Raw genomic sequence first — 17,679 nt, forward strand, 5'->3', positions numbered from 1 at the left:
CAGGCAGGATTAATTGATAGTGTTAAAAGTCAGAATAGTTAAATTTGGGAATGTGACTGGGAAGGGGCATAATGGGAACTTCTGGGGTACAATAAATGATCTATCTTTATCTTAACTTGGGTTGTAGTATTATTAGTGTACACATATGGAAAAATTCATTCTATAGTACTTTATGTCTGTGTACTTTACTAATTTATGTCACACCTCAATTTTTTTTTTAAGTTCAACATACACATGCACCTACACACAGGTAATGCTTTCAACCCACAACAATCTTTTCTGGGCATCTTAAGAGATACTTGACAAACATGAATTTCTCATTCTTGAGCAGCTTTAGAAATTTTTTTCATAAATAAACAAATTCATAGATTATCTAGCTGTACAATCCAAGTCATAAAAACTGAATGAAATATTTATAAACATATTTATACAAATCTAAATTCTACATAAACAATAATTATAGATGAATAATACATTTTCCAAAACTTTCTAAGTGCTTTATTAATACAAAATTATCCGCTTATATACAATATATACTGTTATCTGCTTTCTAAGAAATTTGGTATATTACTAAGTAATTCTTGACTTGCATTACTAAAATATAAAAAAACATAACTCTTTCTTACACAAAAATTATGAGAGTATTAAATTTTTGTTTCTAATTGTTAAATAAATATATACATTAAAATGATACATTTGCATACTTATTACATAGTTATTAAGTGCTAAATAGTTTTAGCTAATCAAAGAAATACATACAAACATGGAATTATTCATAATAAAAAAGCATGTACTAGATACTCAATAATTAAGTGTAAATAAACAAAAGTAAAGCATACCACTTCTTCATCTGAAAGTTCACGCCCTTGGATGCTGCTATTCTCTCTCACAGCTTGTTGATGTTTTTTGCCTTTAATGTGGCTAAAAAGATAGACCTCTGAAGAAATCTAAAAGCATAAAATCAAAGCAATGCAATCAATAAAACTTTTTATCTAATTTTTAATATTATGTAGTTGATTTATTACTCTATATGTAAGTTGAGATCACTCTAACATTTACATATTAGGCTTAAAAATACTTTCCTTAGAACACAATTCTGAGAATCCTCTAAAAGACATAAGATCAAAAAAGGCATGGGGCTGGGGACATGGCTCAAGTGGTAACACGCTCACCTGGCATGTGCGGGGCGCTGAGTTCGATCCTCAGCACCACATAAAAATAAAATAAAGATGTTATATTCACCGAAAACTAAAAAAATAAATATTTTTTAAAAATTCTCTTTCTTTTCTCTCTTAAAAAAAAAAAGGCATGGGACTGTGGTTGTGGCTCAGCAGTAGAGCGCTCACCTAGCATGTGCAGGGAGGGCCTGGGTTCAATCCTCAGCACCACATAAAAATAAAATAAAGACATTGTGTCCAACTACAATTAAAAGAAATATACATATAAAAAAGGCGTGTCATCCATAATAGCCAACCTAATGGGAAATAATTTACGTCTGAAGGTTCAAGTCTCAGCACTGAAAATGTTGCTTTACTTTTTTGCTTCCAATACCCAAGTACATTGGTTAAGGCTTGCATTAAGCAGGCATACATCCATTTTGGGAGCACCCAACTGCTTTGACATTTTGCACTGCCATTCCTAAATACTATTATTTGTACATACTTTTCATTCAAAATCATGAAAGAAACCCATGGTACTCAGGAGAAGTCTAAGCATAAATTTTAAAAGATTAATGAATGTATTTGCATGGTTTCATAAACTTTAATAATAAATTATAATATATCACCATAATATTGACAATGGCAACCTACCAGGACATTGCAGAGAGAACACTGTTTCTTTCTTTCATAAGGAGTAAGTTTGGGGGCATAATCAGTATTTGCATGTCGCCCACTACTTAACTCAGCAGCTTTTTCTTTCCTTTGTTCAATCTGTTCCATGTGCCTCCGAATGCTTTCATCATGCTGCAGGTGAAGTCGAAGTGTGAAAATTTCAAAAACTACTCAAAATTATACTAAGAACTTAGAAAAGAACATTTCCATTAAAGCTTCCAAAATAATGCAAGAATATTTTATTTCAAAATCAACTTGTACAATGAAGACAAAGGTTTTACATGAAGCCCTTTAACATCTTCCACATGCACATTTCTCATAGTGTGTTCCATAAAATATTAGTAGGTAAGAGAGGTTCCAAAGTCAAATAAATTTGGAAAACAGCAAGTTAAAGCTGAACAGGTTTTTAACATAGAAAGTTACAAAGTCCCTAGCATGTCACTATGCTCTATGACTCAGTAAACTTGGTTTATAGGAGGCAACATTTTACAAATTATATGCCTGCAACACACTTTTGAGAACTTCTCCTGGAACACACTGTGGGAAATGTGTTCCCACAGGTAAAATTCATGCTTACTCACATATCAAGCAAGGCTCTTCATAACACAGATCTCTACCTACTACCCTTGTTTCATTTCTAGGTGCCTTTTGCCTCCAGTGACTATCACAGGAAAGTCTTATAAAGAGCTACTTTAGACTTACGTCTCGATCTATATGGAAATTATTTGGTTACATCTGAATCTCACACTAGATTATGAATTTCCTGATAATGAAATTATATCTTACTAATTCATAAATACTTGCTACACTAAATTAAAATTAATAATAATAAATTCCTTGGACAATATAAATAGTAAAATACATTATTCTATTTTAAGGGGTTATTATCCCTCTAAGGGAGCCAATGTGTAAATAACTAGGATAACAATATAAAATAGTCATACACTAAAGACTGCCTACCTGTTGTTGTAACTGCATAAATTTTCTAGAAAATATCAGTTTATCATAAGCTCCCAAGCTACAATTATATAATTCCTAAGCACTGAAATAAGCCATAAGAAACATCATTTTAGTTTATTTCTAAATGATTAGAATCTATGACTATCAGAAGCCTAGCAGTAATGTCTTCAAATCATCAATAAATTGTTTAGTAAAAACAGGAAATGTTAAACTTCATTAACACTTTTTCCACATTTTTTCTTTCTATCTTCCCCCAAATAAATTTAGTTTCCAGATAGTTGAGTTTGAAACAATCACAGTGCAATCATATAACACTTGTCTAAAAACTGATTAAAGTGGCTGAGGCTATTGCTCAGTGGTAGAGAACTTGCCTTGTACATGTGAGGCACTGGGTTCAATCCTCAGCATCACAAAAAAATATTTTTTTAAAAAAGACTGAATACAAATAACTTAATTTTTGTTCTATAGATAAAATTTTAATATCATGTTCCATTAAAAACTCTAAAATTTCAAATAAAAAATAATATCCCTACCTTGAGCTGAATTTTTTTCTGTAGCTCTTCCATAGCTTCTTGTTGAGCAGCTGTGAGTGCCGCCAATCGTTCTTCCCTGTCTCTATAAGAAGAGAATTGAAGTTATAAACTCAACTGCTTAGAATAACAAATCTCATGAGGTTAAAAAATATAATTAGGACACAATGATTTATAGATTCTAAAGAACTATTTGAAAATTATTTTTTTCTGAGTGCCTACTGATTCTCAGGTATACTGTTTACTAGATATCACTAAGTATACTGCTCATTAAAGCAATAAAGTTTTTGTTTGTTTTGTTTTTGTTTTTTTGGTACTGGGCAGCAAAAACTAGCAGCTATGAGAATGGTTTCTGGACCCAAGCATGGATTTAAATATTTGCTCTGAGATTGTCATTAAAATATGAGGAATAATAAAATAATGTTTTACCCATGAAAAAAGAACAGAATGCTATTTATAAGAATGGAATAATCAGGAATACAAACATTTATAAAATTAAAATATAAGGAGAAAATTTTTAAAACTCACTAAAAAAAAAAAAGCTGAAAAACCTGAGAAAGTCTTCTGAGAAGCAGAATAAAAATTCATGAAAATGCAAAACAGACGTGAAAAAATAAGAAAATTAAAAGGCCTAACATCTGCTTAAAAGAATTCCATACACACACACACATTTTTCTCTCTAATATATATTAGAGAAAAGTGGGTGAATAAAATATTTTTAAATCAAAAGTACTTCACAGAACTAAATGGTCTGGGTTTCTAAACTAAAAGGTACCACCATTACAATGAACAGAAACACAAAACAACAAAAAAACAGGGAAAAGATCAAATGAGTGTGGAGTTTCTGAGACTGTCAGAAAGTTCTTTTAAAAAAAAAAAAAGAAGAAAAAGAAGTAGTAGTAGTCAGTCAAAAGAACACAGGAAGCAACTAAAAAGAACTCCCAATATTCAAAGGCAAGATAATTTGGGCAACAATAAATAACTTGAATGAGAATATAACTCAAAGTGTAAAATAAATATAAATGAATCCATACTGGTGTTTGTAAAAAGAATTTAATAACTAAATATACAACGAACTGCTATGATTAGGATGTGGTTTCTTCCCCATGGGTTCATGTGCTGGTCCCCAAATGGGGGAGGTGATAAAACCTTTAAGAGGTGGGGCTTAGTGCAAAGCAAATTGGGGCGGGGATGGGGTGGGGGTGGAGGGTGCCCCTGGAAGGAATTAATGTAATTCTCAAGGATGCTGGTTAGTTTTTAAGAGAGAGTTGTAACAAAAAACAAAACTGGCTCCTCCTTGCATTCTGGTTTCTTGTCCCTCTCACACATATTCCCACCATGATGCTATCTACCATGACATGTTACAGCCAAAGGGGGTTCTGGTCACGACTGGATCCATGCTTTTGGACTTTCCACCTGTAAAACTGTGTGATACATAAACTTATACAATTCTCTGTCCCAAGTATTTTGTTATAGTAATGAAAAACTGACCAGCAGAGAAAAAATAAATATCCTATATAGAAGAATTCCAAATAACAATGTTGGTATTCTTCTCTTAAGGAGAGTGACAATAACTTCCCATTCTTTAAGTTTGGGCTATGTTCTCAATAGCCTGATTCCAAAGTAAATAGTAAAGAGAAATCTTAAAAGTAACTATATAAGGGAGAAACCTGGCAAACACTACTTCAGTTAGATAATTAAAGTTAACATGAACTTTTGATATGTTAAGAATAATACTGCATCACTGTATTCTTCCTTGCAAAAAGCCATAACCCCAATCTAACCAAAAGAAAAAAATGAGACAACTTCTAACTGAGAGACATTCTATAAAAACTATCTGGCAATTATTTCTCAAAACTGTCATTAAAAACATAAAATTATGAAAAACTATCACACCTCAGGAGCCTAAAGAGAATTACAATTAAACAGAAATAACTCCTAAACACTTCAAAAATTTAATAAAATATATTAATATACAGAGTAGGGTAAACACGAAGGGAGCCCTAGAAAAATGATATTCACACCTATAAAAGACAAAGAGAAAAAAATATTTTGAAAGTACAAAGAAAAAGACAACTCAGCAAATGCAAATAAACAATATGATTAATGGAGGAGTTTTTGTCAGAAACAATAGAAATCAGAATATTCAAAACACTCAAAGAAAAACCAGGAACTCTATATTCAGCAAAATTCATTCAAAATGAAGGCAAAATTAAAATATTCCCAGATAAATGAATATTAAGATAATCCACAGAAAGGAAAACTCCCTGACAAGAAAAACTAAAGGAAGTCCATTTGGCTAACAAGAATAAGAGGGAAACTCAAAAGACACAGAAATTAAAGTACATCAGAAATGATGAATATGTGGGTAAATATAAAGAAATGTGTAATTTTCTTCTTTTATTCTACCTAGTTTCTTTTAAAAATACAAGACTGCATAAGAAATCATTGTAATGCTATATTTTCAGCTGACAACATATACAGATGTAAGACATTTGACAATAACACAAGGGAAAGAATACATTAAGCTATATTAAAATAAAATTGCTGTTTAACCAAAATTTTTTGTTTTAAACTTAAGTGATATGTAGTAAGTCAAGATGAATATTTGAAGCCAGAGAACAACCATTAAGCAAATAATTAAAATAGCACATCTTAAAAAAATAAAGAAATTTAAATGATTCACCAAAAAGTACTGGTTTAATTAAAAAACAAGGCAATAAGGATGAACCCAAAAACCTTTGAGAAAAAAGACAACAAATACCAAAACGGCAAATACAGCCAGGCACCATTGCACATGTCTGTGATCCCAGGAACTCAAGAAGCTAAGGCAGGAGGACCACAAGTTCAAGGACAGACTCAGCAACTTAGCAGAGCCCTAAGCAACTTAGTGAGACCCTGTCTCAAAATAAATGAAGGGGTGGGGATGTGAGTCAGTGTTAAAGTACCCCTGGATTAAATTCCCAGTACAATTTTTTTAAAAAAGGCAAATATAAATCCAATCACATTGACAGTTAATTACATCAAGTAGGAATGGATTACATATCACAAAATCAAATGGCAGAAAGTAGCAGGCCAGATAGAAAAGCAAAACCCAACTCTATGTAGTCTGTGAGACATGTTTGAGATACAAACATATAAGTAGAATGAAAGTAAAATGACAGAAGGCATACCATGTAAACAGTAATTATATTTATATACATAACAAAGAAATTTTTAAACCTAAGAAATATTTTTTAGAAAGCAGAGGAACATTTCAAAATAAAATTGTCAATGTCTCAGTCAAACATAACAACTATAAATTATATGCACTTAATGAAGCACCAAAATATACAAAACAAAACCGTGAAAACTAAAACATAAAATAAATGATTTAACTATTAAATTCACAGATTTCAATAATCCTCTCTGCAGAGCTGTTAAACAGGAAATCAGTGGGTACACAGGAAACAACAACATCAACTAACTTTAACTGATATGTAGAGAATACTCCATCCAACAATAATAGTATAGAAATACTTTCCAAGGACACAAAGAATATTCTCTAAGATACTCAGTATCCAAGGCTGTAAAGTAAGTCTCAATAAATGAAAAGCACTCAAATTATACCTATTCCTCAACTACAAAATATTTCATTAGAAATCAACAAAAGAAAAAAATTGAAATGCCCGAATATTTGCAAATATACTTCTAAAACCTTATGAAGAAGAAATCATAAGAAACATTACAAAATATCTTGAATTAAGCTATTATTTACACCAATGTCTTTGAATACTTCCCTTTTCTTTAAGCTAGCCAGAATCAAATTCTTTTTTTAAACCAAAAATTTTCTCATCCAATAAAAAATTTCAAAAAGTTTCCATTTTGACAGTAACATCCTAATATTTGGAAATCAAAATTGAGTATATTTTTGTATTTATGATTATTTCTGAAAAATATACACAGCATCAAATATTTACTTAGTACCCAAATCCACCAAGACAAAAAACAGATACCAAGAAAGCAAATGAGATACCTAGCTCTTTCCCTGGCTGCATCTTCACGGGCTTTTTCCTTTTCTTGCCTCTGTTGTTCAATTCGGGCTTCTTGTTCTTTCCTCTTCATCAACAGTTCTTCTACACGAGCCTGCCGTTCTGCCTCTAGAGCTCTCTTGCGTTCCTAATGTTCAAAATATTTTAAAGGTATTAAAACTATGTGTAAAACCAAAGTGATTAAAGGCATATACCTTTGACACAAACTTATATATTCAAGCCCTGACTTATCACTAGGCACACTGCTTCTCAGAATTTAAACAAAAATCAAATAAATCATTACAAATGATATCTGGTTTTCATATGTCATTTGCAATGCTACACACAAAGAATAAGTGCTATTTTAAGCAAATACTATATCCCCATATGCTCTTTGGGAATCTAACAGATATTTTTTGATTAATCACTTCTAAAGGCTTTTGTTAATAAATAATTGAAGAAAAATCTAAATATAATAGGGAAAAATAAGAGTTAACAGATTTTATTTCTGACCTAAGCTTTCATAATGGTATTAAGTGAAGAAAGTTGGTAGGTAGAAGAAAGAGGCAAGAAAATAAAGCATAGGAGTGATGACGGGCACTGGGTCAGATTCCCTGGTTTTGTTTCCTGACCCTATTACTCACTAGCTAGGTAATTCTGGTCTTCTTAGTTACATTCTTTGTACCTTAATTTCCTGTAAGCTAAATAACAATAAAATATACTTCTTGGAATATTGCAAAGAATATATGAGATAATACACACAAAGCATTTACCATAGGGCTTTCCTAATTTTCACCATTAACAGACAAACTGATACATTTATTTCAATTTATCCTTGTTTCCCAGCTCACAAAACCTTTTTGATTCAGGGGATATACTGATCAATACTCTAGTATTGCTATTTATACAGCTTTATGCAAGTTGCTTTCCCTTAAAGATCCTAAATTACTAATATAGGTTAAGTACCTAGCATGGTACTTAGCCATAGTAAGGACTCAATAAAGAACAGCAATAATCAGGGGGCTGGGGATGTAGCTCAGCTGTTAAAGAGTGTTTGGCTCACATGCACAAAGCCTTGGGTTCAATCCCCAGCACCACACACACGAACACACAAAAGAATAGCAATAATAACAACAATAGCAGTCTCAGTCCAGAAAACACTGAGGAAAGTTTCAAATATTTCTAATAGTTAACTGAGCTCACAATGATAACTTCATCTCCACAACAACCTCTACCTACTCCGGGGAGGGGGGGATTGTAAAATAGTAAACGAAAGGGTGGGTGGGTAGGTGGGTATATGTATGGGAGGGCAAAGGGTTACTAAGAATTGAAGGGAATATGTTGAATCAGAAGGATATATCTGGCACAATGCAGACTGGTAAAGGCATGCAAATAGAGCTTAAATACATTTTTTAGTGTCTTGTATACTATTCACGAACTGGTTGTAGTCACTTTTCATCATTAATCAAGAATATGTGTAAAGTTGTTTAGTTATACATGATCACAAAAATACTTAAGTTGTTTGGGATTAAGCATTGGGGTTGTGGCTCAGCAGTAGAGCGCTTGCTAAGTTTCTTTAATAGGTGCACCTTATATTTTTAAACACAGATTAGCTTGGCACTCATTAAAATAAGATACTGAACTCAAACTAAATATAGATCAGAAATGAACATGGGAATACCAACTAATGCCCACAAATGGCAAAGAGTAACTAATAAACTGAAAAATGTATTAATATTTTAATTTCCTAAGTCATCAATGAATGAAGAAGCAGGAAACATTAATATTCCCAATTTTTAATGTGACAAAGCTTTTCATGATCTGCACCCTAACTATATGCAGTGTCCCTCATACCTCCTGAATGAAATGCCATCCCATACTACATCATTTGCACCTGTTTTCAGTTTTTAAAACGTGATTGAATAATCATCTCTCCATGAAACTTTTGCTGACTTTCTCATGTCCTTTTCACTGTACACAAATAAGGTATTCTCTCCTCTTTACTGCAGCATTTATCCGAATGAGTTGATGTTTTTTTTTATGTATGTCTCCCCATTGTAAACAAGGATATATATTTTTCATGTCCTCAAGACCATCACAACATATGACTTGTAGTAATTAAAAATGAAAAATATCAGAACAAATAAAAGTTAGATAAGATAAAATATTAAACACAAGAAATCTGCATTTGTATTTGAAGGTTACAAATTTGTTCCCTATACTTAACAAGTCATAAAAGTCTATGGACAAGCCATTTTACCAAGCAAGTATTATTTAATGCCTTAACCTTTCTTCCCATCCTGAAAATAGTAGCAACTTGCAGTTTGCTGCACAGGTTAAAAGTTAATTAAATTTAAGATCATTGTACTGTCATGTAAAACAAATAAAAAAATTGCTGCTAAAAAAAAAGTTAATTGACCAAAAATGTTATTTACATGTATAAATATGTAACAGTAAGTCCAACTATTATTAAAAAATGATATTGTACCAATAAGAAAATCTTAAGCTAATTATCTGATGATCCTACCCAATAAGTGACAGGTATTCCTTCTCATAAGCAAAGAGACTACCAAATTCATTAAGGCTATATACTGATCCCAAATCAGTCTTTTTCTTTCTTTCCTTTTTTTTTTTTTCCATTATCTTAAGTAAGAGAAGAGCATATTCTTGCCCAACCCAATTAGAAAAAACAGATGATAATCTGTCAGAGCAGTTTAATGCTTTACCTGGTTAAGGCTAGAGATTCTATGACTGCCATCTACTGACAAAAAGCACTGATTATCTTATCTTAAAGAGTAAACAGTCTTTTGGTAATCAGGCTTTATGTTTCCAAATAGTGTAATTAATGCACCATTGGGAATAAAACAAGGTTTTCCTCCTTTGGGGATCCCTCAATACCTCTTTCAGAGCCTAGGATATGACAGCAACTCAATTAATGCTTGCTGAATGAAATCCTACCTGCACGGCTTCATCACGTGCTTGTTTTTCTTCCTGTCTTCTCTGACGCTCTTCCTGTAATTCATTAAGCCTCTGCTCATATTCTTTTAATTTCGATAAAACATCATGGCGCTTATTCTGGGCTTCCAGGGTATTTATAAAGGCAATTTCATTTACCTTTGATAAGAACAAGGAGGGTTCGAATCAATTTAATTCTAAGATACATTACAAGAAATTTAACCATAATTTTATATATAGTATATAAACCAGTGATAAGATGCAGGAAAAAAAAAGAAACAATTTAAGATTCTTACAGAGACCATCTTATGAAGGCTCTAATACAATTATAGTTTGAAGTTACACATAGTAAGTTCAGTTAATTAGGTATGTTTGTGTTATTCTAATGAATTTGAGAGGATAAAAGTTAAAGTAAATTCTTTTTTTTTTTTGACATATACTGAATAAGTGGCAAAGTGCATATGATACTGAACTATATACACTATATACACTATATCCTCAACTTCACATGTATTGATTCTTAACAGTCATACAGACTAGTAGATCATACAGATTTTATAAGTACAGCTAACTATAAAACTCAAAAAAAATCATTTGTTATTAAATCTTTCATTCTTGAAACCAGAGGGAGAGTACGCTACAGTGAAAACAGAAGAAGGAAATGGGGAAGTGAACACGAAAGCCAACTCTTCCGCAGAAGAGACTTCAGAAATCTATGTAGGACAGAATGAAACCACTCAAAATTTTTTAAAAATCTCAGACATAAAAGTTTGAATATAGTTCTCATGAAATTTTCCAATCTCCATGCCACAAGGCCACTTTTATAAGTAGATTAATCAGATAACCATCTTTTGAACTGCACTGAAAGTACAAGACAAACAAGTATATTCAAGAAAAAATGTGTACATAATATTTTAGTCTTAAGGCACTAAGCAAAATAAATAAAATTCACAGGAAATACAGTATGCAAATACTAACTTAAAAAAACTCTATCTGGAAGAAAACATAACTCAAAAAAAAAAAGCAGAAAATACCCTATGGAAACTTTGTAACCCTGAAGACAAAATATTTTAATAATAGGCAATCTGGACTTCATAAAAATCAAAACATTCTGTGCATCAAAAGACACTAGTAGCCTGGCGCAGTGGCGCACACCTATAATCCCAGCAGCTCAGAGGCTGAAGCAGGAGGATCATGAGTTCAAAGTCAGCCTCAGCCAAAGCACTAAGCAACTCAGTGAAACACTATATCTAAAAAAATTCAAAATAGGGTTGGGGATGTGGCTCAGTGGTCAAGTGCCCCTGAGTTCAAACCCTGGTACCGAAAAAAAAAAGACATTAATACAGAATAAAAAGGCAACTCACAGGATGGGAAAAAATATTGTAAATCATATATCTGAGAAGGTACCAGTATTTAGAATACATAAGAGAATTCCTAAAACTCAATAACCAAAAATAAAATAAAAATGGACAAATGTCTTGAATAGGCAGGCTCAATATGACATACAAGTGGTCAATAAGCACATAAGAAATTGCTCAACATGGGGCTGAGGTTGTAGCTCAGCAGTGGTGTGCTCACCTAGCACATATGAGGCACTGGGTTCAATCCTCAACACCACATAAAAATAAATAAAAATAAAGCTTTTGTGTTCAACTACAACTAAAAAAAAGTTTATTAAAAAAAAGGGGATGCTCAACATAACTTATCATTAGAGAAATGCAAATCAAACCTTTCATACATTAAGATGACTACCCAAAAACAGAAAATAATGAGAGGTAACAAGGATGTGGAATAGAAGCCTCTGTGTATTGTTGGTAGAAATGTACAATGGTGCAATTGCTGTGCAAAACGGCACTGTTCCTCAAAAAAATTAAAAGCAGAATTGCCATATTATCCAACAATTCCACTTCTGGGTGTAAACACAAAAAAACTCAGTGCAGGGATTCAAAGATTTATAACCCATGGTTATAAATAAGAGCTAAAATGTGGTTGAAACTCAACTTAAATGGATGAATGGATAAGCAAAATATAGTTATACTTAAAATGGAATATTATTCAACCTAAAAGGAAAGAAATTCTGATGCATGCTACAATATTGAGAACCTTAAAGACATAATGTAGGATAAGCCACAAGTTACAAAAAGACAAATATTATATGATTCCACTTATATGAGATATGGTGAGTGATCAAAATCATAACTAGAAAGTACAAAGGTAGAAAGGAAGAATGAGGCATTATTGTTTAGTAAGTGTAGAGTTTCAGTTTTACAAGATAAAACGAATTCCAAACATGGATGGTAATGATGGTAATGATGGTAATGGATGGTAATGATGGTATTAATACCACTGAACTGCATATTCATAATTATTAAAATAAAAAGTTTTATGTTGTGTTCATTTTTATACAATAAAATGGAAAGAAAATATGAGACATTGCATCTACTAAAATGGAATGGCTAAAATTAAAATATGTAATTATGTCAAGGGCTGATCAGCAAGTGATATAACTAGAACTTGCATTCATTGCTGGCACCAATATAAAATAGTTTAACCAATTTGGAAAATTGTTTTTAAAAAATTAAACATGACCTATCATAACTCTTCCAATGCACTCCTAGGTATCTACAAAAGAAAAAGAAAAATACATCTGCAAAAAGAGTTGCAAATGAATGCTCATAGCAGTTATACTTGTAAAGATAAAAACTGAGAAGACTTTCATCAATAGGTAACTGGATTAACAAATTATGACATTTCCATACAATGGTATGTTTCTTGGCAATGAAAAGGAAAGAACCAGAGATACACAAAAAGCAGATGAAATTCAAATAGTTATGCTGAGTGAAAAAAGCCAGAGGAAAGTGTATGCTGTATGATTCCATTCATATAAAATTCTAGGAAATACAAACATCTACGGTGATAGAAAGCAGATCAGAAATTGCTTGCTAACAGAGTCGGACAAAGGAATGAATTACAAAGAGGAATTATTTATTATGTCCATTGTACTGATAGTTTCAGGGACATAAACATGTCAAAATGTCATCAAAATGAATACTTTACATATGTGCTGCTTTTTCTCTGTCAATTGTATCTCAATAGAGCTATAAAAATATATGGCTTGTAGAATTATAGTAAGGATAAAGCAAGACATTGTACCTAGTAAATTTTAAGTGAGCCAGTAAAATGTCCTATTATTCTGGTACAGAATAAACACTTGATAAATATTAACTTCTATTACTATAAACAACTGAAAAGGGTACTTAGCTAATTAACTGTATAAAGCAACTATCCTATACCTTAGCTTCTTCTTCTTGTGCTTTTTTCACAATTGCTTGTAACTGCACCTCTCGTTTAAATTCAGCATGAAGTAATTTTTCTTCCATCATCCTACGTCGTTGATCTAGTAATTCTTCCTTCCACTTTCGAACATCCTTCTCCTATGTGTGGAAAATTATCACATCTTTAATTTCAAAATCCACAGTAGCTCAACAGAAGTGCAAATAGTTAAATAGTCTATAAAATACACAGTCTAAACCTGGAAGGATATGCAGGAGCATGAATAAGGATTAAGGACACAAAATATAAAGCCAGACTCCCAGTGTCCATAATCTACCTTGGCCACTTAGCTCTGAAACCTAGGCAACATTTTTAACCTGGGTCTCAATTATCGTGTCTATAAGAATGAAATAATAAAAATAGTACCTATCTCATATGGTTATTTTGAAGATTAAGTTAGTATATATAAAAGTCTCAGAACAGTGCATCAGACATGACTCTCCAGAAATATTTTTGGTTATTATTGTAATTCACCAAGACTAAAATGAACAAAGTGCATATTATGTTCATAAGCCTTAATATTTCTATAATATAAAGAATCAAAAGAAATACGTAACTTCAGAGATTAGAAAACGAAAAGAAATCTGAAAAAAAAATCACAATATTTGCATTCAAATTATTCTCTGAAGGAACAGAGAGGGTTTTGCCCATGGAGTCAACATAGACAGAGTAAGTACCTTTAGGACTGGGGGTGTGGTTCAGTGATAAATCCTTGCCTAGTATATAGGAGGCCCTGGGTTCAATACCCAGCACAACAAAAGACAAAACAAAACAAAACACGGGGGGCGGGGGGAAGTCTGCCTTTAATTCCTTAAAGCCATATACAGAAATAAAAGACTTGTTCTGTGATCCAGGAAATAAGATTCAGTACCAATGAGGATAAATTATAGAAAATCATCAGCTGGAAAAAATCTTGAGTTGGAAAAAACTAACATTCCAGTTGAATTTTATCTAAATAATTATGTGTTCAATCACATAAAAATGCAGTAACATCACTAGAAGACAAAAGACGGTCCTCAAAACCTTAGTTCTGCAAATTATTGGTCATGTGCCACTAAAAACAACACTCACCCTCTCCAAGATTGAGTTTTTACACCCTATAAATTGGAGGTCAATATCTGTCCTGTTACGGTAGAGATTAGATGAATCCATATATGTAGAACAGTGCTAAAAACAATAACCCATCATACAAATGGAAGGTGGAACTTACCATTGTAATTAATTAAGGAACACCTACATAGATAAGAGAATTAAACCAGAAAACCTCTAAAATCATGTACAATTCATTCCAGTAATCTATAATTTGTATACATGAATAACTGAAGATCATATTTTATCAGAAAATATATTACATACTTTTGCTTATAATAAATAACATAGTGAGAAGAAATATGGTTGTTTTACAGTGTAAACTTAAGCTAAAAATGAAGTAACATAGTAACTCTTATAGAACCCCAAAATATGGAGACTGATTTTTATATCTGATCTATTCATTCTGAACGAATAATTATTAAGATTCAGGTAAAAAGGAAAATCATAAAATTTTCTTCAACTTACAACAAAATTTGACTACTAAGTAGAATATAATGTTACCTAGTTCATTTTTATAAATATTCATATCATTTGGCCGAATTATATCTCAATAATGCAAATCTTATGATTAGTATGCATGGTAGTACTCCATAACAAAGGAGTTCACTTATAACTGCAATATAGTGATCACACAACCTTTGTCACATTGTTAGATATTTATAGCATACAATCTCCAAGATAGTTCCCAATGATCAAAGCCACTTGGTATTAAGATCCTTGCATAGAGGATGTGGGAGAAAGGAACACTATTAGTGGGACTATAAATTAGTATGACCAAAATAGAAATCAGTATAAACATTCCTCAAGAGTAGAAAGAAACTATCATATGACCCAAGTATACCATATCCTGGTATTTATCAAAAGAATTTAAATCAGCATACTATAATAATACATGCATGCCCATATTTACAACAGCACAATTCACAACAGCCAAATTATAGAACCAGCATAGCTGTCCATCAACAAATGAATGGATTAAAGGTAATGTGGTATATTGGGCCAGGATGTACCTCAGTAGCAGAGTACTTGTCTAGCAGGCATGAGGCCTTGAGTTCAATCCTTGGTGCCTCCAAAACAAACAAACAAAAAAGTGTAGTATATGTACACAATAATGTTTCATTAAGCCATAAAGAAGAACTATGTCATTTACTGGGAAATGGATAAAACTTGAGAGCTTTTTGTAAGTGAACTAAGCCAGACTCAGAAAGCTAAGGGTCATGTGTGGAAGTTAGAAAGAAAAAAGGAAAAAAAGGGTAGGCGAGGGAAGATCTAATAAAAATAGAAAGGAGATAAGTAAAGTAAATGAAGAAGAACAAGGGGAGGTAAGAAGAGTGGGAAAGGGGAAGTGCTGGGAAGTAACTGACCATATTACATTCTGTTTGTGTACAAATATGTAACAACAAATCCCACTATGATGTCAAATTATGATGCACCAATTAAAAAACTTTTTTAAAAAGATTCTTGCATAATCTCTGCCCTCAATGTATCAGGATGATGACCCCCCCCCCGTGCAAAAAAAAATAGTAACAGTGAAGTATAGCTTCCATTTTATCAACTCTTTTGTGCTATCACCCTTCCCCCCCTCTCCCCATCTCTGACTCTTTCTATAGGGAAACTACCAGCCATGTCACAAAGATTTCTAAACTATATAAAGGCCACCTGACAAGAAAATGAGAGTTCTAGTCAATAGCAAAAGAGAAAGTGAGGCCTGCAAATAAGTGCATGAGTGAGTTTGGAAGTGGATCATTCCACCCCAGATCACTACTGCCCTGAATGAAAGCCTGAATGCAACTACCCAAGAGACCCCAAGCAAGAATCACTAAGCAGTCCGCTCCTAGCACAAACTGTGAGCTAATAAACATTTCCTGTTTTGAGACACTAAATTTGGGGGCTGCGATTGTGGCTCAGAGGTACAACACTTGCCTAGCATGTGTGAGGTACTGGGTTCAATCCTCAGCACCACATAAAAAAAAATAAAATAAAATAAAGACACTAAATTTTGGGCTCATTTGTAATACAGCATAGATAACTAACATAGTACTCATCTACATCTGCCAATTGGCAGTAACAATAATAGTGATCATCTATACCTGTTCTATGCTACTATTTCACATACTTGCCTCATTTAAGAATCATAACAAGTTAATCACTATAAAATTCATTTTATAGATATAGAAACTAGAAATGTAGGGCTGGGGTTGTAGCTCAGTAGTAGAGCACTTGCCTAGCACACATAAAAATAAATGACTAAAATAAAGGTATTGTGTCCATCTATTAAAAATATATTTTTTTGAAAAGGTAAGAAAAGAAGCTAGAAATGCTATTTTCAGTATCTTACCTAAAACATCGGGATTACAAGGTAATATCACGATCAGAATTGGGTCAGCCTTCTCCAAAGCCCAGGTTCTTTACACCCACTATATCACATTGATCAGTTTCTACCCTGCTCTAAATACTCAGACTGTCTTCTATAAATAATTAGTACCCCACTTATTCAAACCTGATCACCTTTTTTAGTTATAGTTGAAAATGATGGCTTTTTAAAAACTCTTTTAGATTTATATCACACTGCATGAATATATTTTCTAATGAAAAAGATCTTCACATTCCAAGAATAAACCAAACTTTTCCTTTGGTGTTTTGTTTTTCATTTTGTTAACTATAGTCATGAAGCTATATATTACACCTTCAGAAATTACTCATTCTTGTATAACAAACTTTGTACCCTTGGCCAACATTACCCCATTTTCTCTCCCACTAGCCCCTGGCAAGCATAATCCTAAATTTTTTTCCTATGAATTCAACTAATTTAGATTCAACATATAAGCAAGATCAGTCAGTATTTCTTTTTCTGTGTCTTGTTTCACGTAGCTTAATGCCCTCTAGCTCTACACATAGTAAAACAAATAGCAGAATTTTATACTAAAGTTCAGTAATATTCATATTATTATACCTTTGTAATATAAA

The 17,679-nt window shown here is 32.4% G+C and overlaps 1 protein-coding gene across 10 annotated transcripts in view; it reads right to left on the bottom strand.

Moving 5' to 3' along the window:
- Nucleotides 1–17,679, bottom strand: part of SCAPER (S-phase cyclin A associated protein in the ER) — a 488,938-nt gene that overhangs the window by 298,266 nt on the left and 172,993 nt on the right. For all 10 annotated transcript variants that reach the window (XM_081291797.1, XM_081291798.1, XM_081291789.1 and 7 more), the window contains 6 exons: nt 13,581–13,721; nt 10,291–10,446; nt 7,338–7,480; nt 3,326–3,407; nt 1,812–1,964; nt 840–947 (listed from right to left, as the gene is read on the bottom strand). In XM_081291797.1, coding sequence (XP_081147923.1) covers nt 840–947; nt 1,812–1,964; nt 3,326–3,407; nt 7,338–7,480; nt 10,291–10,446; nt 13,581–13,721 — 783 coding nt within the window. The remainder of the gene's footprint in view (nt 1–839; nt 948–1,811; nt 1,965–3,325; nt 3,408–7,337; nt 7,481–10,290; nt 10,447–13,580; nt 13,722–17,679) is intronic.

Source organism: Spermophilus citellus (assembly GCF_964194105.1).
Source record: "Spermophilus citellus genome assembly, chromosome: 4".
Lineage (NCBI taxonomy): Eukaryota > Metazoa > Chordata > Mammalia > Rodentia > Sciuridae > Spermophilus > Spermophilus citellus.